Here is a 20,402-nt window from a genome sequence, read left to right as displayed (position 1 = left end):
CCCTGCTGCCCAGAACCGAAGCCCTGCTCTCCTGGCCGCAGCTCTGCTTAGAAGGTTACAGAACAATGCGGGCCATGCTGTGTGAGCAGTGACACCACTCACTACAAGAGCTTTTCAAACCCTGTTTTCTAACCAGCCATTTCCACTTCAGAATTTTGGCAGCCACCTCAGGTCCCACATACCCCCTGACTGGGAGCCTACAGTCCACAGCTCAGTGCTACCCCACCCCCAGAGGCCACCCGGCTTCGCTTGAGTTCCAAGCTCTGCACAACATGGGGTGTCATCACTGTTTTCCAGATGGGAAAGTGCCGACCTGGGCGTTTGATGACTTAAATGCCTGGTCCAACAGCCAGTGCAGGGTGGACATGGGTGGGCCCTAGGCGGCTGGCCTCTTTGTCATGTACCACGATGATAAAGACTTGTTGCCTGGACTCTTCTCAAATCTAGATCCCTCTAATAGTTGAAATTATTGTAAAAGTTCATACTGTAATCGTATCAATTTATATTGTAATTGTTCATTATAAAAACTGGAGTGTTATGATGAATGTCTTTGGTGTAGTGATAATTAATTATATACTCTCAGGTCATTTTTGCTTGAGGAAACAAACTCCTGTCTCTTATGCCTTATTGTTCTGTGATATTGTACATATGAAAATGGTTTTCTTTTGCCCTCCAGGATATAGAAAATCAACTTGCAATGAAATCCAAAGCACTGGATGAGCTGAGACAAAGCTGCCTGACTTCGGAGAGTGGGACAGTGCCACTGTTAGAAGACACAGCATCCAGAATCGACGAGTTATTTCAAAAGAGGAACAGTGTTATCAGCCAGGTACTAGAATTCATTGGAAGGTCACTATTTCTCTTCACATATTCGTCTTTTATCTTTTTTTTTGTTCTTGTTTAATTGTGGAGACTTGCTCCAGACGAAAAGATGAAAACTTGCTGAGAAAATTACTGAAATGAAGTCAAAAAAGCATTTCAAGTCCTTTCCCTCCCCCCCCCCTTTTTTTTGCACTGGATAATTAGAGGCAAAACTACCAATTCCAGCATCACGGGCAATCTAGAAGTCTACTTGGTTATCTTTGTTTTGTCTCATGTACTCACAGACAAAAATGTCTTCATCCCCCAAACCAAGCAGAGCATCTGGCAATGTGTCCTGGCCAGACAACAGGAGCAGCTGTGAAGCAGCAGCTCAGATCCCCCTCAGGCAGGCAGGTGCCTCGGAGAGACCCGGCCTGTCTGGAACATTCTCTCTTAAGCTAGAAGCTTGGTCAGCACAGGGAGAACTCCACAGGTGGGGAGAAACAGGCCATGTGGGGAGCAGAGAGAAGAGAGGAAGAGTGAGGACATCCAGTCCTTTTACAAAAAGCATGTCCGAGGCTGCATTTACCCCTTCCGAAGGAGAGCACCGGAAGAGGAAGGACAGGCACCTCTAGACTTGCCACCTGACTGACGTTCCCCCACAAATGGAGGGAGGAAAGTGTGAATACTAACCAGTTATAGGTGTGTCCATAGTTCCCAGATAGTCCGAGTGGATTATTTATCATCTACTAAAGTGTACATTTAACCACTTGTCCCAAGAGGGCGTTGGGGATAACCTGTGTGAATGAAATCCATAGGTGAGCCTCAGCTTCATTCCTTCCCCGGAACCCCAGCAGGAAAATAGGGGTTGAGCTGCACATATCTTGTGTGTGAGGCATTTGTTAAACATGTCTTTTGCGAGGCACTAGTCTCACTGCCGAGGATACAGAGATAAACAAGAAAATAGATGGGTTCTACTCTTAAAGAGTTCACAGGCTACTGGAGGAAACACTTGAGCAGATAATTATAATACAATAAATTACAATATAATAAAAATGTAGAGGGGAAAAATATTAGATAATGCATGTAAAAAGCCTGCAAATAGTGCTAGCATAAAGATAGACATATAGATAAATGGAATAGAATTCAGAGTCCAGTAATAGACCCTCGTGTTTATGGTTAATTGATTTTTGACAAGGATGCAAGACAATTTTAGTGGGAAAATATAGTGTTTTCAAAAAAGACAACTGGATAACAAGAGAATGAAGTTACATCCCTTCATTCACAACACATACAAAAATTAACTCAAAATGGATCAAAAATATAAATCTAAGAGATAAACTACAAACTTAAGAGAAAACATAGCTGTGAATCTTCATGACTTTGGATTAGGCATTGGTTTCCTAGATAGGACATCAAAAGCTCAGGCAACACCCCCCCCCCCAAAAAAATAAGTTGGACTTCTTCAAAATTAAATACTTACGTTTCAAAGGACACCATCAAAAATGTAAAAGGATATGCCCTAGCCGGTTTGGCTTGCTGGATAGAGCGTCAGCCTGTGGACTGAAGGGTCCCAGGTTCAATTCCGGTCTAGGGCACATGCTGGGGTTGTGGGCTCGATCCCCAGTGGGGGGTGTGCAGGAGGCAGCTGATCAATGATTCTCTCTCATTGATGTTTCTGCCTCTCTCTCCCTCTTCCTTCCTTCCTCTCTGAAATCAATAAAAATATTTTTTAAAAAAATGTAAAAGGACAAACCACAAAATGAGAGAAAATATTTGCAAATTATGTCTAACAAAAGACTTGTATCTAGAATACATAATGAATTTTATAACTCAATAATGAAAGGACAAATATCCAAATGAAAAAAATGAGCAAATAGTCTAAGTGACATTTCTCTAAAGAAGATATACAAATGGCCAATAAGCACATGAAAAGATGCACCATATGACTGACCATCAAGAAAATTCAAATCAAAACCATAGTGAAATATCACTTCATACCTATTAGGATAGCTTTAACAAAAAGCAAGATGATAGCAAGTACACTGAAGGCGAATGTAAAATTGTGCAGCAACTTCGGAAAAGTCTGGCAATTCCTCAAATGGTTAAGCATTGAGTTAACATGCGACTCAGCATTTCCACTTCTGAGTACCTAACCCAAGAGAAATTAAAACGTATGTCCACTTCAGAAATGTGTACACAAATGTTCATAGAAGCGTGATTCATAATAGCCAAAATGTCCATCAACTGATAAATGGATGTGGTATGTTCCTACAATGGAATATTATTCAACCATAAAAAGGAACAAAGTCCTGATACATGCTACAACATTGATGGCCTTGTTATATGAGTCCATTATGTGAAATATCCAGAATAGGCGAACCTATAGAGATGGAAAGTAGATTAGTATCTGGAGGAGGTTTGGGGGGAAGAATGAGGGGTGGCTGCTAATGGGTATGGGGTTTCTTTGGGGGAATGATGAAAATATTCTAGAAATAATTACAGAGTAAAGCTTATAGTTTTTGTTTTTTTTTAATATATTGATTTTAGAAATGGAGAGGGAGAGATAGAAACATCAATGATGAGCGAGAATCATTCGTTGGCTGCCTCCTGCACATCCCCTACTGGGGATTGAGCCCACAACCCAGGCACGTGCCCTTGACCAAAATCGAACCTGGGACCCTTCACTCCTCAGGCCGATGCTCTTTTATTCACTGAGCCAAACCAACTAGAGCTAAAGCTATTGTTTTTAAATAATACAAAGGACAAAGACCTAAATTGTCCACCTAGAAGCTCTCCAGAGTCAATATAGCCTAGTGTTTAAGAGCAAGAGCTTTGCATTCTCTGTCCGAATAAAGATCTTGGCCGCACCATCATCTTTCCTAGTGACCCAGGGCAGGCACTTAACCTCTCTATGCCTCAGTTTTCTATTCTATAAAACGGGACGATGATACCTACTCTCTCTTTTCTACCTTCGTAGTGATGCCTTTGCAGCACTCAGTGAATGCTGTTCTGCTGGTTGTTCGACTTCGTGCTTTAGTGTAATGAATTTTGCTCAGTGGTTTTCTTCCCCTCTTCCTCAGACCACATGTGGCATTTCTTCTCTGTGAAGCTATCATTATAATTCTAAGGGGTTACCCTTAAGAGCACCAGAAATTACGCCAACTTTTTATGTGGAAGCCGGTACACTCGTAGATTCTGATTCTTCCCCGTGTTCTGTCCCGGGGCTGCCCCTCCCTCAGCTGAACGCTCTCCATGCTGATCCTTCTGGTCTCAGGGCTCTTTTCCATTCACCTGTTCTACCGTAAAACATAGCCGTCTCTGATAGTTTTTGTTCATTGGTCTACCCTTCCCACCTTCAGTTAGTCACCGAAGCTCCTCCAATACTTTCAGATTGAAATGCCTAAGTGATGGATAGAGTCCTTAGGAAGAAAAAAAAAAATGATGATAGCGCCTCTTCCCAATGCATTGCTAAATATGCTTCCCCTTTTCATATAGGTCAATGAGCTCAAGACCTCCATGCAGCCCCTCCTACAGGAGTGGAAGATCTACGATAAACTCTCTGATGACGTGAACATGATGACTGTTCGATTCGGGTACTGCATGGAGCACAGCAAGCCTGTGGTTCTGTCACTGGAGGCCCTGAAGTGCCAGGTGCAGAACCTTCAGGTAAACTAACCAGGTTTTGGCACGGCAGTTTAGTGGCAGGTAATCGCCAGTGGAAGCAAGCGCAGTCACGGACACAATTGCGTTTGGGCTCTCAACAGAGAAGCACAAAATAGTATTTTAAACACCAGCATCAGAAGTATAACTTGGAATTACAGAATGAATCACGTGAGCCAAAGGAGTGAAACTTTGTCAAAGTTCACATTGAGTTTTTCTTCATTTTTAATGTTCATATTATTTTGCAACGTAAAGGTTTTGGGTTTGGGTGGGTTTCTTTTTTAAGTACACTTTAAGACAGTGATGGTGAATCTTTTGAGCTCGGCGTGTCAGCATTTTGAAAAACCCTAACTTAACTGGTGCCATGTCACATATCGAAATTTTTTGATATTTGCAACCATAGTAAAACAAAGACTTATATTTTTGATACTTATTTTATATATTTAAATGCCATTTAACAAAGAAAAATCAACCAAAAAAATGAGTTTGTGTGTCACCTCTGACACGCATGTCATAGGTTCGCCATCACTGCCATAAGAGTTTTTGTCTCAAATAAAATAATACTTTCTCAGTTGTTTTCTTACAGTTTTAACAATTTGTCCCAATCTTATCAAGATTTGTGTTCCTATTACTGTGACACAGAGAAGGTGTTGAAAAGCTGCTGCCTTCTTTGGAATTGGCCAGGCCATTCGGAAACTAACACTCCTGCTCTGATCTCTCAGTTTCTTCAGGACGAAGCTGAGAGCAGTGAAGGGCGTTGGCAGAAGCTCCAGGAGGTTATTGGAAAACTCCAAGGTTCCTGCCCCTCAGTTGCTGAGATAATCGAAGAGAAACGCCATCGTACTCACACCAGGTACTTATTGTGTTAGGACACAATTTGAATAACAGATCCGTTATCTTAATGACCTGTATTGAATGAAGTGTCATGGGCATTGGACAGTCTAATCTCAATCATCTGAGATGACTGGTTTCATACTCTTCTGGCCTCTACTGGTTTGAAGGATCTAATTCATATACGATTTCATGTCTTGAAGGCTCTTACCCGCCCTGTTCAAGCGTCTGGTGTAATCAGTTTGGAAATACCATGATTACAGCCCCAGAGTAGAAGGCTACTATTTGTCAGTGTAATCCTCAGGGACACCAATGCCCCAGGCAGAAACAGACTAAGAGAGGGGCCAGATGGGAGTTCTTTGCCACAGGCAACCTTAGACCTGGAAGAAAAGGGATGTTAGAATACCTTCAGAGAACTGATTCTTGATGAAGCCTGTGTGGTAGGAAGCTCCTTAAGAGGTGTGGCCCTAGTTAATTTCAAGTCTTTTATTTTATTGAATGCGATATGGAAGCTGGCCTCAAGCTGCTTTAGTGATGGGAGAGAAAGATAAGCTACAACAGTCTGCATATAGAGTGAGAGCAGTTCCCCTTACTCCCACTGTTATGTTAGGAATGTGTGTGGCTTTTGTAATTGGAGAATAAATTTGTCATAAATACAGTTTCAACAGGCTTCCTTAAAGACCCAATTCTATAAATAGGAGCCCCTCCCATGTGGAGCTGTTTCATCCGGTGCACAGTTGGTGCTTTCTCCACGTCTGCCTAAGGGACACCCATACTACAACAGATAGTCCTTGCCAGACACAAATTTTGTCATTTTTGTTAAGAATTATAAAGTCAGGTAAATATTCAAGTTCAGACTTCTGTTTTCAGCGGTTCTCAACCCGTGGGTCTCGACCCCTTTGGCGGTCGAACGACCCTTTCACAGGGGTCGCCTAAGACCATCCTGCATATCAGATATTTACATGATGATTCATAACAGTAGCAACATGACAGTTATGAAGTAGCAACGAAAATAATTTTATGGTTGGGTCACAACATGAGGAACTGTATTTAAAGGTCCAGAAAGTTGAGAACCACTAGTTTAGATAGTGATGGTGCAATTAATAAAAAAGGCGTTTAACAGTGTTGTCTTAGCGATCCGGGAGAGTGAGCTTTGAGCTTTTGCTGCAAGGGAAAGGATGCGATCAGGGACCTGTTCATGTTGCCCTGACAGGTGGACCCAGGTGAACCACGACATTGCAGAGCAGTTGCAGGCGGCCCAGGCTCTGCTGCAGCTCTGGGAGGCCTACGCCAGTGCTCACACTGAGGCTGTAACGAGGCTGGACCAGCAGGAAGCACAGTACCACCAGCTTGCAAACATCAACATGTCTGGAAACAACCTGGCAGAGATCCTGACCCCGGCCCTGCAGGACATAAAGGTGGGTGCCAAGCCCATTGGGGAAGCCAAGGGGTAAGACCCAGGGACTGGACCGAGCGCGAGAACAGAGGAGTGCATGCGCAGGCTGTGTTGGACACGGGTGAGACTGGGATGTAGGGGTTCGGGGGGCCAGGTGGAGGCTCAGAGGCCAGATCTGGACAGCAGGCAGCAGGGAGCTGGGTCGGGGGCACCTGTCACCATTTCGTTCCCAGTCTCCCCTGTCACTCCAGCAGGTAAATCTCTAAAGCCAACGCCTCATGCAAAGTCTCAAAGCAAAAGTATCTCAACTAAATATGGTGATCTAAGAATAATAGATGTGGAATCTCTTGCTTTAGAAATAATCATGGAAAAAAGATAATTATGGACTCGCCTCCATGTTGATACGGCTTTTCTGTAGTGATAGTGACAGGTAGACTATGTTTAAGAGCTGTATATTTCCTCTGTGGTTCTATCCTGTTATGTTGGTGAAGGCCCAGAAAGTGACGACTTTCAAGTTTTAAACTGGGTGACCAGCTGCCTTCTGTATCTTCTGATACTATCGGACAAATCAAAAAGTATTAACCAATTTAATGAATGACAGGAATCCAACAGATGTGGTCTGTATTTCTGATCAGCTTCTACCTGACCTGTTCTTTAAGAAAGAAAACCAAAAAACATACCCACACACAGAGTATTTCCAGAGAAACCTTAAAATCGGCATGGTTAGTAAGATTCTACAGTCTCTGCAAGTAAATCCACTTATGTCACAAAGTCTCAAAGGACAGGATGGCATTGATCCTTAAAATGCCATTAAAGCAGATTCCTAAAATGTTCGACGATTAAAGGCATAACACACAGGACTCACGCAGGTGGTCTCCAGTTTCTAAAAACTAGAAGCCCCTACCCTATTGGTCAGTGGTCAGTTTTCTCCCCGAACCGGCCGATTTCAGAGCAGCACCAGTGATGTGCATCAGGTAAACAGAGCCTCGCCTTTTCAGCTCTTTAAGATCAACAATAAAAAGCCATGCTGACAATTTCAGGGCAGAAAGTCTCCCAGATGTGGAGGTAGGGGGAGTGGGGGGGGATTCCTGCGGTGAAAGGAGGAGGAGATGTTTGGGGATCACCCTTTCTTCCCTAGGAGCTGCAGTGTGATGTGCAGAAGACAAAAGACGCCTTTGTCCAAAACTCCTCTCGCCTGGATCGCCTCCCACAGCCCGCGGAGTCGGACACCCATGTGCTCCTCGCGGGTCAGCGGCACTCCCTCCAGAGGGCTTCCTACTTGGAAAAGATGCTGCTTGTGAAAGCAAATGAATTTGAGGTTCGTCTTCTTTTTTTCATTCAAGTTGCAGTCGTGGACATTTGCCCATCGCCCTTAATTCCTTATGTCCTATGACGTGATAGTAATCCGTGCTCGTTGGGGCAATTCATGTTTTGTGGGCCCGTTAGGGCAACTACAGAGTAAAGCTGCCCCTGAAAATATCTGCCATTTGACTTTACTCTTTAAGTAGGTGATTTTTCCATCGCATGGGCAATGGGCAGGTCTTAAGCACCCATTTCTTCTTTGTTGAATGTGTTAGTTTAAGAAGTCATATATTTCATACCCTGTTCAGATCTCAACAGTTATTTGGATCTCCAAGTGGGGTAATTGAGCCATAGGCCATTTGTTGGATTCTGCATTCACTTTTTTTTTTTTAATCCTCACCCAGGAATATTTTCCCATTGATTTTTTAGAGAGAGTAGAAGAGAGGGGGAAAGACAGAAAGAAATAGCCATGTGAGAGAAACACATCAATTGGATGCCTCCTGCACCAGGGCCTGGGCCGGGATGAGCCTGCGACCAAGGAATGTGCCTTTGACCAAAAGCAAACCCGGGACCCTGCGGTCTGCAGGCCAATGCTTTATCCACTGAGCCAAACTGGCTAGGGCGGCATTCATTTTTTGAAGAATTTTTTGCGCATGCACTGTCAAAAAGCTGCACAGAAGGCCATGGAACTCCAGTGTCATATCTCAATAGCAGCAGGAAAAAAATATTCAACTAGCAGGACTGAGGGAGCAGAGTACATACTGACCTTCCTCTGCACAGTCCCTCAAGCAGGTGAGCCATCCATCCCTGGAGGCTCGGTGCTTTGCCAAAGGCACAGAGGGGAAATCAGGAGTCCTCTGAATAGTCAAGAGAGTAATGCGCTGCGGGGGGCGGGGGCGGTGGCGTGAAAACAGTTTGGACTTCCATCAGCTCCCAAGGCTGTGCTGAATTCTGTTCGATATGCAATTGTCTCTAATGAAAACTTCTCTTGTCCTAGTTTGTTCTATCACAGTTTAAGGATTTTGGGGACCGGTTGGAATCTTTGAAAGGTCGTATTACACATGAAGAAGAGAATTTGGATAAACTCTACCAACAGGAAAAAGAAGGAAATCCCGACTCATTCCTGGTATTGCCAATATTTATCATTTCTAAGTGCTTAGACTCAGCATAGGATAAAACATAAGCTAATTACGGTCACACTATAAAATCTGTTTCTATCATAACTCTTACGCATAGCAATCTACATGTCATTCATTCTTGTCCTATTTTCCCTAACTTCTAGGAAAGTATGACAACATAGGGATCTATTTTAGTAATATGCCACAGTAATTTCAGTAGATTTTTAACTTTTTATGTCTTTACTAATTAGCTTTAGTTAACTAGAATAATCTAGGAATTCGCCATGGTGATTAAATTTTTCTGGTTAGTTGAAGATCGAAAGTTAAATACCCTATTAAATTCATTGTATATATTTTTTTATTTATTAGCTTAGTTAACATAAATGAATGGGATATTTAAAGAATACTGGCTCCTGCATACTCCTAAATACCAATCCACATAATCTGGATCAGGAGTCAGGAGCCCAGGGTACACGCTCATTCCCTTCCATGTACAAGTTGTTCATTGGAGTTTTCATGCTACGGGGCAGAGGTGACTGTGACCCATAAAAGACTAAAATGTTTATGATCTAGCTGTTCACAGAAGAAGTTAGCTGACCTGGACTATCAGAGCAGAGTTCTGTAGTGACAGTGTAGGTATTGTAAAGGATGTTTGTTTTACATCTTTCGACCTAGAGGCTGTCCCTGGGATATCATTTTAAAAATAAAATTTTGATGAGTTCGAATTCTTCTATCATTTCACATTCTACCAAAATGCAGATGTTTAGGTACCATGCTTTACTAGTATTTTAAGGATTGCGTTTTCAGGCGACTTGTGGGTAAACTGCATGATCTGTTGAAGGTCAAATTGTTGGCAGACCAAATGGGATTTGAAAGTCCAGAATGGGTCCTTTTAAAAATAAAAAAATGAAAAAGCTTATTTTCATCTTCCTCAAAAACAAAATCTGAGACCACTGTCTAGTTCCTGGGCTGTCTAGGTTCTGGCCGTATGTGCCGCTTGTTATTCTAGAAAAGCCGCAAGATTGAGAGACCTGGGTTCTAACACCAACTAGCGATTTGACGGTGGGCAAGTCATTTGCACACGGAGGCCCCAGTTTCCTCTCCTCTTTCAGATGAGGATGGTCCGCAGCATCTCTGCGACCTTTCCGTCAGGTGGAAATCTCGTTGTTACCCTCACACCTGGAATCGGTTTCCTTTTTTAATAGAATCCTGTGCTGGCACTGGCAGCCCACTCGCCTGAGGCAGAGCAGCTGAATGAAGAGAGCCTCGGGCTCCCACTCAGTGACGTGGCTGTAAAGACGCTGAAAGACATGAACCGGCAGTGGATTCGCACCACGGCGACGGCGCTGGAGCGCTGCAGGTCAGAACAGCCCATCGCCCCTGCTCCCTTTCAGTTCTGGTAAAATGTACAGCTTGAGTTCAGCAATGTCAACATTATATGGCTCTGTTTTATTTGTTTCTAAACCTCTTTAGTGAGCTTCAGGGAATCAGATTACATGAACGGTTTCTTTACTGCTGTGAAAAGTGGGTCCGCCTTTTGGAGAAGATAGAAGAGACGCTCAAGATGAGCCTTGCCGACAGCCTTCCAGCCCTCCTGGAGCAGCAGAAGGCATATGAGGTAACCTGTGCCCCTCACCCTGGGGCAGAGGGCAGGGAAAGATGGATTTATTTATTTTTGTTAATCCTCACCCGAGGATATTTTTCCATTAAATGTTTTAGAGCGAGTAGAAGAGAGGGGGAGAAACAGAGAAAGAAACATTGAAGTGAGAGAGATTGCTTGCCTCCCACACACACAGATTAAGCCTGCAACCGAGTATATGTCCTTGACCGAATCGAACCAGGACCCTTCAGTCTGTGGGCCAATGCTCTATCCACTGAGCCAAACCGGCTAGGGGAGGGAAAGATGGATTTAGATAAAATACAGAGTACCAGTCAGTGTATGTCTAATCCTGTTGTCAGGTGATCACGTGCAAAATTCTTAACACGTTTCACAACTTTCAACATTTTGTTTTATTGCTCTATTGTATTGATGACAGAACTCCTGGATTTTCTGCAGTGAGTGCAACCTTCTAGCACCACTTTGCTCCCACAGAACGCAAACATACCGCGTTACCGAGAGCATGGTGAAGTACCTCAGCTCATCTTTGCAGTTTCACCGAGTAATTCTCTAAAATAGGGAAGAACTTGGTCTAATTATAATTGCCTCATTAATAATTTCACAGGGGAGCTTCCCCACACTTGTGCTGATGTTTGTTTGGAAATATTCTTGCTGGTTATAGGTCGATCCTGCCCTTCAAAGTGGGCACAATTAGTTCACCGCAGCTTTCTAGCATAACCGATTTGGCTGCGTTGTCACATTGTCATCCAATGAAAATGAAATCCTCCCAGCCAAAAAGCTGAATGACCTTGAATAAATTACTGAACTTCATACCTTAGCTTCCTCCTCTTCAGATGGACATTATAATAGTACTTAAGTCCAAAGTTTGAGGAATAAGTAAGGTAATGCATGTTTTACATAGTGTCTAGCAAGCAGCAGTCTGCCCGATAAACAGGCATTAACCATAGTTACTGTTGGATCTTTTCCTTCTAAGATTACATTTGTAGGTGCTGTGGATGTGATGGTTGAGCATTTTTTGCAGTTAGACTCAAATAATTTGAAAACTGATCACCTCAGGTGTCCTCCGTGAGCTTAGATTTTAATAGGAAATATAAGGTCCAGGTTCATAAAATGAATTCTATAAGCTGATATTTAATATTTTAATTCACATACAGATATTGGAAGCTGAAGTTTCTATAAACCAGACAATTGCTGATTACTATGTCACCCAGTCCTTACAACTCTTGGACACAACAGAAATAGAGAAGAGGTAAGCTGTCTGGTGTGTGTGTGTGTGTGTGTGTGTGTGTGTGTGTGTGTGAGAGAGAGAGAGAGAGAGATTGAGAGAGAGAGAGAAAGAGAGAGAGAGAGAGAGAAACGCAGTCAGAACAGGCCTTCCACCATGTGAATCTTGATCCCATCCGTGTCCTGTGGGCATGTCAGTTGACGGACCACCACGGGGCAGTCTTGGGACAATGTTAGGAGAGGGTCTTGCTGGGGCCACAAAAACCGTGGTGGCACTCTCCCCTCTGGTAGGCAAGTGGGGTTAGCAGGACAGACCCACTCGTCAAGTACAGTTCACTGATTTTTTACTTCAAAGGATTCTCTGTAGAATGTTTTCCTCTCTACCTTCAGCCTCATGATGTTTTGCTATTTAAAGAATAATTCTGAATATTCCTAGCAAGTAGCTTTGTCACAGCTGTGAACGACGGATTTCTCCCTGTGCTGTGTACATGGGATTGGGGCCGCTGGGCAGTGCCACTCAGGCTGAGCAGAGCCCCTTAGGCCATCCTGGTGACAGTAGCTGAACCTGCCACACAACAGGTACCCATGGCAGGCAGCCCAGAGGTGCCCTGGCCTGTTGAATACTTCTCCAGTGTCCTGGTAGGGATGGTTTTCCCTCCCCATCACCACCATATACCTCTGCATCTTTCAGCATAACTAAGAAATTAAAGCCCATTTCTTCCCAGCTCAGAAGTAATGAAGCCAGTTCCAGGAGCATCAGCTGGTTTTGGTTTGATCAGTACAGCAAAGCATGACTTCCCGCATAACAAATAAAAAGCCTTGTTTTTCATGTGAAGGGTGTCACTTATCTGGAAAGGAACTGATTGAGTAGCTGCAGGAAGCATGTTTTTTACTGCTGAAATTACATGAAGTAAAACCCTCAAGTAACAGATAACATTACCAGATACCCAGCTGCTCATCTGTGTCCCACCGATCCAGTGTGTAGTTTTCCGTGCAGCATTTGCCATATGGCTGTTAAAACAGCTCCCATTTAAGGAATGGCTGTCATGTGTGTAAAGTACCCAGGTCCTATGCAAATACCTTTCGCTAAAAATCTTTGCCAACCACATGCTGCCCCTGCTCCAAGTTCCCCATCGTATTTGAGTGGAGTGGCGCTGAGTTCCTAAGAAGTTTGTTATTTGTGTAAATTGCACATATCAATAGCAAATCTGAGTTTCTGTGATGCTGTGATAGTTATTTTTCTACCTGTTCACGTCCGGATTCCCTAACCCTCTGTTTTCCCAAGGCCGGCATTTGTTTCGAAGTTCACGCAGCTGAAGGCCCGGTGGCAGAGCGCCGCGCAGAGCGTGCGGCAGAGGAAGCGCGCGGTCGCGGCGCTGGTGAGGCAGTGGCGGTGCTTCTCCACCCCGGAGAGGGACTTGCTCCGCTTCCTCGCTGCCACCAGCCAACTGCTGTCTGCGGTCAAGAGCCAGGACTGCCACAGTCTCTTCCAAACCAGACGTCTGATCCATGAGCTGAAGGTACTCCAGGCCGCCACAGTGTGGGAACCATGGGGGGTCATTCCATGGAAGACATACATCCCCTCCAGGTTTTAGGTTTTCGAAGATGTCATGGTGCAGGTGTGCTCTCTGCAAGGGGAGACCAGAGGGCTAGGGTCCCTGGCCTTGCAGGGTCAGAAACCCAATCTCCTCCATCCACCCAGAAGTAGTGAGGCTCTCCTGGGCTGTGGGAGTAGGGAAGGAGTGGAGATGGGTGGATCCAGTGGGAGAGGTTTGAGTGACAGACTCACCCCACCCAAGCCTTTAAGGTACTAAGTAAGATATAACCTGGCCACCGGTGTGGTAGTTTACAGTGGGACTCTTGCTTACTTGTGAAGGGCTAATCCGTTTAGGCAACAAAGTTTTCCATCAGAAAGGTGCTTGACGAGCAGAGGGCTAGAGTCATTCGTTGGCCGTTCTCAGGCATGTTCCACTGAGCTAGAGAACCACTCTCTAGGGATGCAGCAAAATGAAACACCAGCCTCCTGAAACCCTGCACTTCCCTACTCACTTCCCAGTTGTCAGCTATTGAGCACATGCTCCGTGCCAGTCACTGTTCTAAGTGCTGAAGTATGGTGGGCACAAAGAGAGGACTCCCACACTCGTGAGGGCAGTCAGACAAATCTACACTAATAGAAACATGCAAAAAAAGCCTGGGGCCAGACCAAAGGCCCGAGTCCTGGGTGCCGGAGGAAAACTGGTGCCAGCAGCCAGGGGAAGGAAGGCCTATTGTGCAAATCTTTGTGCAATGGGCTTCTAGTTAATAAATAAGAAAACACCTGACTGCAATAAGGCACGTATACTTCATTAAACTGCAGCTAATGGAGGGGCTGGGTGGCTCCTTTAGAATGGGCGATCTCTGGGAGTGTGACATCTTTGGAGCCTGAGTGATGAGAAGGAGCCAGCCAGGCAAAGTCTGGGGAAGGAGCCTTTCAGACAGACGGAATGGCTGTCCCAATTCCCCACGCTGGGAACAAGCTTATCGACGCAGAGGAACAGAAAGAAGGCTGGTATGACAGGAGCCCAGCCAGTGGGGCCGCAATGGCAGGAAATGAATTTGAGACGCAGGCAGGGAGGAATGTCTTACAGGCAAGGCATGATAGCTGGATCACAGTCACAGTGTAAGAGGAGACTGCTGAGGAGTTTCGGTTGGAAGAGGGGGCAGCATGATTCTCTTTGTGTCTTTTAAAAGATCCTCTAGCTGCTCTGAGGAGGATGGATGGTGGAGCAGCCAAAGGAGAAGCAGGAACCCGGTATATTTCCCATCTCTTGCTGCATAGCAACCATCATTGATACTTACCTCCCACAGTTCTGGGGGCTGGCGGAGCTCAGCAATGCCGTTCTTGTGGGGGGTCTTAGGCAGTTTCGGTCAGGTGACGGCTTGGGCTGGACTCATCTGGCAGCCTGCTCACTCTCGTGTCTGGAACTTATGCTGGAAAGACTGAGACAGCTAGGAACTGGAACCGCTGGGCTCCATGGCATCATTCCCTGTGGTCACTCCACATGGAAACTCTGGTAGCCAGACTTCCTACATGGCAGCTCGTGGCTGCAAAGGCCATGTACCAAGAAAGAGAGATCCAGGGAGAAGCTCTGTGCCTTTTAGACCTCACCTTGGAAGTCACATGTGTCACATCCACTGTCGTCTTTAGCCATCACACGTGCCCACACGGGGTCAAGAGGAGGGGACAGGCACCGCCACTGGCTGGCCAGTGACAGGTTCCGGAAGAGCACGTGGGGCAGGGAATATCTCTGTGGCCTTTTTGTGAAAAATATTCTGCCAGATCCAGTTAGGCTATGTCAGTAGCCTCGGCGAGTTGTTAGGATGGATAAGACAAGAGTGATCACAGTGAAGATAAAAAAGGGTATGTTTGTGGGTAGCATTCACAAGACTTACTAATGGTTCGGATGTGGCACGTAAATAAAAATCTAAATCAAGATGACTCTAGGTTCCTGCTGTGAGCATCGTGGTGAATAGTGGGCTGTTGACCAAGTCAGGGAAGACTGAAGGAGGAGCAGGTCTTTTGATCGGCTAGGTTTGAGATGGCTTAGGCAAGTCACTTTCTTCCTTTTTTTAGAATAAAGAAATTCGTTTTGAGAGATTGCAAACCACCTATGAACTAACCTTGGAAGCTGGGGGAAAGTTGCTGAGCACAACTAACCTGGAAAGTAAAGAGTCTGTTAACAAGAGAATCAGTCAGCTTCAGGACAACTGGAAGGACACAAAGACCCAAGTAGGAGAGATGATTAAACACTTCCAGAGCATCGTAGAGGTAAGCTCGCCACTTACTTTCCCACTCATGACGCTCAAATGCAGCACAGAGAATGTTTGTTTGCTGTGTGACAATGGGAATGCTTATGGGATGATAGTGTGAGTTTTCCAAAGGTCCTACTATTCCATGAATCTTGCCAGTTACTGAATGTAGAATGATAATAATAAGAAGAAGAACATTTTAAAAACTCAGTATTAGATATGTAAATACTTGAGGTTCTATTTTATGTTTACTTTTATGAAACAGAGAACTTTTTAAATCCTCACCCAAAGATATGTTTATTAATTTTAGAGCCAAAGAAAGAGAAAGAAACATCCATGTGAGAGAGAAACATCAATCAGTTGCCTCCCATACACACAACCTGGGTATATGCCCTGCCCAGGCATCAAACCCAGAGCCTTTTGGTGAACGGGATGACACTCTAACCTACTGTGCGACCCAGCCAAGGCAAAACAGAGAACTTATTAATATTCTGTGGAAGTTCCATATATGAAATGAATGTTCCACATTTGGTCTGTCCTTGGCGATAGTATATGAAAATAAACACAGTGATACTTCATCTTTCTGTTATCATCAGAAATGCATTTTTTATATAAATTAATTTCACAGATAATTTATGATCATATCTGTAAGAACTGAAAGGTTCCTTGGTCAGTATTAGGAAAATCATTTTGTTATGCTAAAATACCATGTTTTTCTCAAGGACTCTGAGCCACTTTGAACCTAGGCCCTACACTACTGTGCTCTTTGAGGTCTCTATGGCTTTTATGGTTTTCCTCTCACTACATAGAATATGAAGCTGTCTATTTTTTACTTTTTGTTTCTCTGAGCATACCTACTCCTGATAAACCCACTCTCCTCTTTATACTATTGCAGTGGTTCTCAACCTCTGGCCCTTTAAATACAGTTCCTCATGTTGTGACCCAACCATAAAATTATTTTCGTTGCTAGTTCATAACTGTAATGTTGCTACTGTTATGAATCCTAATATAAATATCTGATATGCAGGATGGTCTTAGGTGACCCCTATGAAAGGGTCATTCGACCGCCAAAGGGGTCGCGACCCACAGGTTGAGAACCGCTGCACTATTTTGTGTGTGTGTGTGTGTGTGTGTGTCAAAACCAGATAACCAAGCTTATCAGAGGTGGTTTTCTGAATGAAGAATAAATATGTCCCAAGTTAGGGCCTGAGCATCTCTCCTATGAACAAAGTGTCTGAATCTTCTTTGGTATACGGACTGCAAAATTCACGAACTAGAAACACTGGTTGAGCTCCGGTCATGTTTGTAAAGCATGATGGTAATTGCAGTTACCGGGTTGGTGGGGGGAGAAGAGTTTTGTTTCTCGATTTGCTTTCTTGGTTGTGTTCCAGGGACTTGATGTTGCTGGACCAATGGCCTCCCCTTACATGAGTTGTCACCATAGAATGGGGCCAGCCCAAGTATGTTTAGATAGCAGTTGTACTGAGGATTAAAATAGTGTTTGAGTTTATGTTTGTCTGTTGTTAGTCACCTCAGCAGTAGAAACGTACCCTAATGAACCAATTGTAAGCACCCTGAACTTGAAAATGCAGGCATGTAAGGTTAAAGGAAATAGAGATGGTGCAAAAGAATGGTACTGGGCATAGTGGGCACCTGCAGCCTTAGGGCACCTCTCGACTAAGCTGCCTCTACCTTCATCTCCTTGGCCAGTCAGTTTCCTCATTTTTCACATTTTATTATTTACCTTTTCCTGGTAATCCTCATCTGAGGATATTTTTCCATTGATTTTTAGAAAGAGTGGAAGGAGGGGAAGAGACAGAGAGAGAGAAACATTGATGTGAGAGAGACACATCAATTGGTTGCCTCCTGTATATGCCCCTACCAGGGTGGGGGATCAAGCCTGCAACCTAGTACATGCCCTTGACCGGAATCAAACCTGGGACCCTTCAGTCCTCAGGCCAAAGCTCTATCCACTGAGCCAGACTGGCTAGGGCAGTTTTCACATTTTAAATGTGATAATACTAATACTTGTGCTGTCTCCTACGGTTATTACAATGACAATAAGACAGTGAAGTGAAAATGCTTTAGAAACGGTGAAGTGCTTTAAGCAGGAGGTGACTGTCAGCGCACAAGTGAGAGATGGAGAGCGAGTGAAGCTTGACTGTAAGGGCCGCCCAACCCAAACCACTAGAAAGGGAAGAGAGCGCAGAGGAGTGACTTTAGAAAAGAAGACAGGAAAAGTGGTCGAGTGCTTTTGGTTTTACGATGCTATTGCAGCGCATGCCTGAGTCTGTAAATGCTAACGATTGGTTCTTATAGCAGCCTTTTAAATGTGAACTGTTCCAGGATCAAAATAGAAATAATATCACATAGACCAGGGTCATGGGCAGGGAGGAAGAAATACTGTTGACAACACGGGTTTGCACTGCGCCAGTCCACTCCTTTTTTTCAATAAAGAGTCCTTGGGTTTTGCATCTGTGGATTCAGCCAACTGCGGATTGGAAACTATTTTCCATGTTCAGTTGGGAATCTGTGGATACCAAGTGTCAACTTAAGTCACATGGGGATTTTCAATTCCTCTAGGTGGGATCCCCTAACCATCCCTCACCCCCCCCCCTCCCGTACCCACCCCGAGTCATTCAAGGGTCAGCTGTATTTTGAAGCAAAAACCAACCAACCCAGTGGTTGAAATGAGCCACACATGAAGCTGCAAAAAGGTGTTGAACCAGAGTGGTGTTCCTTCGGCTCCATTAGACCACAGTCTGTTCAAGGAAGGAACTGGTTTCTGTGTGATCTACAAAAACACATTAGGCAGCGCACTTCCGTGGATTACATGAGTTGTTCTGCTTCTGTCATTTACTCCTAAATAGCAAAGTACTTACCAATCCCAACGCTGTTTTCAAATAGACCTGGGACCAGTGTGAAAAGAAAATCAAGGAGCTGAAAAGCAGGCTGCACGTTTTAAAGGCACAAAGTAAAGATCCTCTCCCAGAACCTCACGAGGACCTGCAGAAAGAGAAAGAGCTGATCAAGGTACGGAAGGCCGAGGGGGGCGTGCGCGGTCACGCTCAGCTGTTTCCCCGGGGGTTGCAGTTTGTTTGCCTTTCCGTTTCTGTGTTGGAACCAAGTTTTCCTGTTCAGTTGGAAAGCATTTTTCCTATCTTTTATCTAACAAAGCATCCTGGTCTCTGAAGGAATTAGAACCCATGGTTTTTGAGACCCATGTGTGACAGTGAGAGCCTTTGGGATCCTCATGGTTTTACTCAGACCCTCTTTCTGTCTGGCTCGCGGAGATGTTAAGATTTGGCCTTAGAGATGACATTGAAAGCTGTCCCCTTACCAAATGACCGTGTCATTGAAATGAGAGTCAAGTATGACTAAAGAATTCAGGTTTTTTTAAAAGCCAGTGGGTTGAGTTTTTTTACTCCGTTATAACATTTTTATAAAACCTTCCAAACTGTATTCTGCCTAATTAATATCACACTAGCAAAAATTTCTGCATATTTTAGGCCAGTGATGGCGAACCTTTTGAGCTCGGCGTGTCAGCATTTTGAAAAACCCTAACTTAACTCTGGTGCCGTGTCACTTATAGAAATTTTTTGATATTTGCAACCATAGTAAAACAAAGACTTATGTTTTTGATATTTATTTTATATATTTAAATGCCATTTAACAGAGAAAAATCAACCAAAAAAATGAGTTCACGTGTCACCTCTGACGCGTGTCATAGGTTCACCATCACTGTTTTAGGCCTTTGCAGACAGGAATTTGCATCCGTAAAATTTCCAGGTCAGGAATTGCCGGGTCTCTTCCCTCTTTGCAGATTTGATGTTTAAAAGACATCAAAAGCCTTTTGGAATGTATTTTGTCCTGTTTTTGTTTTTTGTTTGTTTTCTTCAGTGACTTCAGTCAAATTGAAATAATTAGGAAGAACTAAGTAGTCTCATATGTCAGCTGTGTTAGAAATCAGTTTTTCCCCCTTCATTTTAATATATCTGACATGCAAAATATTTTTACCCTAACAAATGATATGACAAACTGCCACGAAACCATCACTCAGCTGGAAAGTAAAACATCACAAATACAGTTATGGTGTCCTGGATGATTTTCAAAGTATGTTCCCTCCCCGGAAGTGTTTACAACCCTGAATTTGTTCTTTTACCATGCTTATGCACTTTTTTTTAAATCATTTTACCGTGTGTCCGTAGTTCTCAATGAAATATAGAAGTGTTACTTTTGTTTTTAAACTTTACGTGAACAGTACCATACTATATAACACATATAATGCAACCTTTTCCCCTTATTATGATTTTGAGTCATCAGTGTTGATACCCACAACTCACTCATTCTCACTGCTGTGTTGATGCATTATATCAATAGGAAACAATTCATTCTTTCTCCAATCACAGGAGGCAGCTGATCAGTGTTTCCTCTCTCTCAGCATTCATGTTTCTATCTCTGTCTCCCTCTCCTTTCTTTTCTGAAAACAATAAAAACATATTTAAAAATTCTAACTTAATACAGTGGGGCCTTGACTTACGAGTTTAATCATTCCGTGACGGAGCTCGTAACTCAAATTAATCGTATGTCAAATCAAGAGTGAACGAGTGAGACACGTGATGCTGAGCTGATGTTGTGGCGTTCACTGTGACGTTCGCTG

The 20,402-nt window shown here is 43.9% G+C and overlaps 1 protein-coding gene across 1 annotated transcript in view; it reads left to right on the top strand.

Moving 5' to 3' along the window:
- Positions 1-20,402, top strand: part of SYNE2 (spectrin repeat containing, nuclear envelope 2) — a 257,316-nt gene that overhangs the window by 189,380 nt on the left and 47,534 nt on the right. The window contains exons 84-95 of the mRNA XM_006756713.2: positions 677-829; positions 4,300-4,470; positions 5,187-5,317; positions 6,509-6,713; positions 7,830-8,009; positions 8,991-9,119; positions 10,317-10,471; positions 10,585-10,729; positions 11,884-11,978; positions 13,239-13,473; positions 15,567-15,761; positions 18,650-18,775. Of these exons, the coding sequence (XP_006756776.1) occupies positions 677-829; positions 4,300-4,470; positions 5,187-5,317; positions 6,509-6,713; positions 7,830-8,009; positions 8,991-9,119; positions 10,317-10,471; positions 10,585-10,729; positions 11,884-11,978; positions 13,239-13,473; positions 15,567-15,761; positions 18,650-18,775 (1,920 nt within the window). The remainder of the gene's footprint in view (positions 1-676; positions 830-4,299; positions 4,471-5,186; positions 5,318-6,508; positions 6,714-7,829; positions 8,010-8,990; positions 9,120-10,316; positions 10,472-10,584; positions 10,730-11,883; positions 11,979-13,238; positions 13,474-15,566; positions 15,762-18,649; positions 18,776-20,402) is intronic.

The sequence above is a fragment of the Myotis davidii genome, unplaced genomic scaffold (assembly GCF_000327345.1).
Source record: "Myotis davidii unplaced genomic scaffold, ASM32734v1 scaffold474, whole genome shotgun sequence".
Taxonomy (NCBI): Eukaryota; Metazoa; Chordata; class Mammalia; order Chiroptera; family Vespertilionidae; genus Myotis; species Myotis davidii.
Note: the sequence above shows the minus strand (reverse complement) of the source record. Positions and strands in the feature narration are given on the sequence as shown.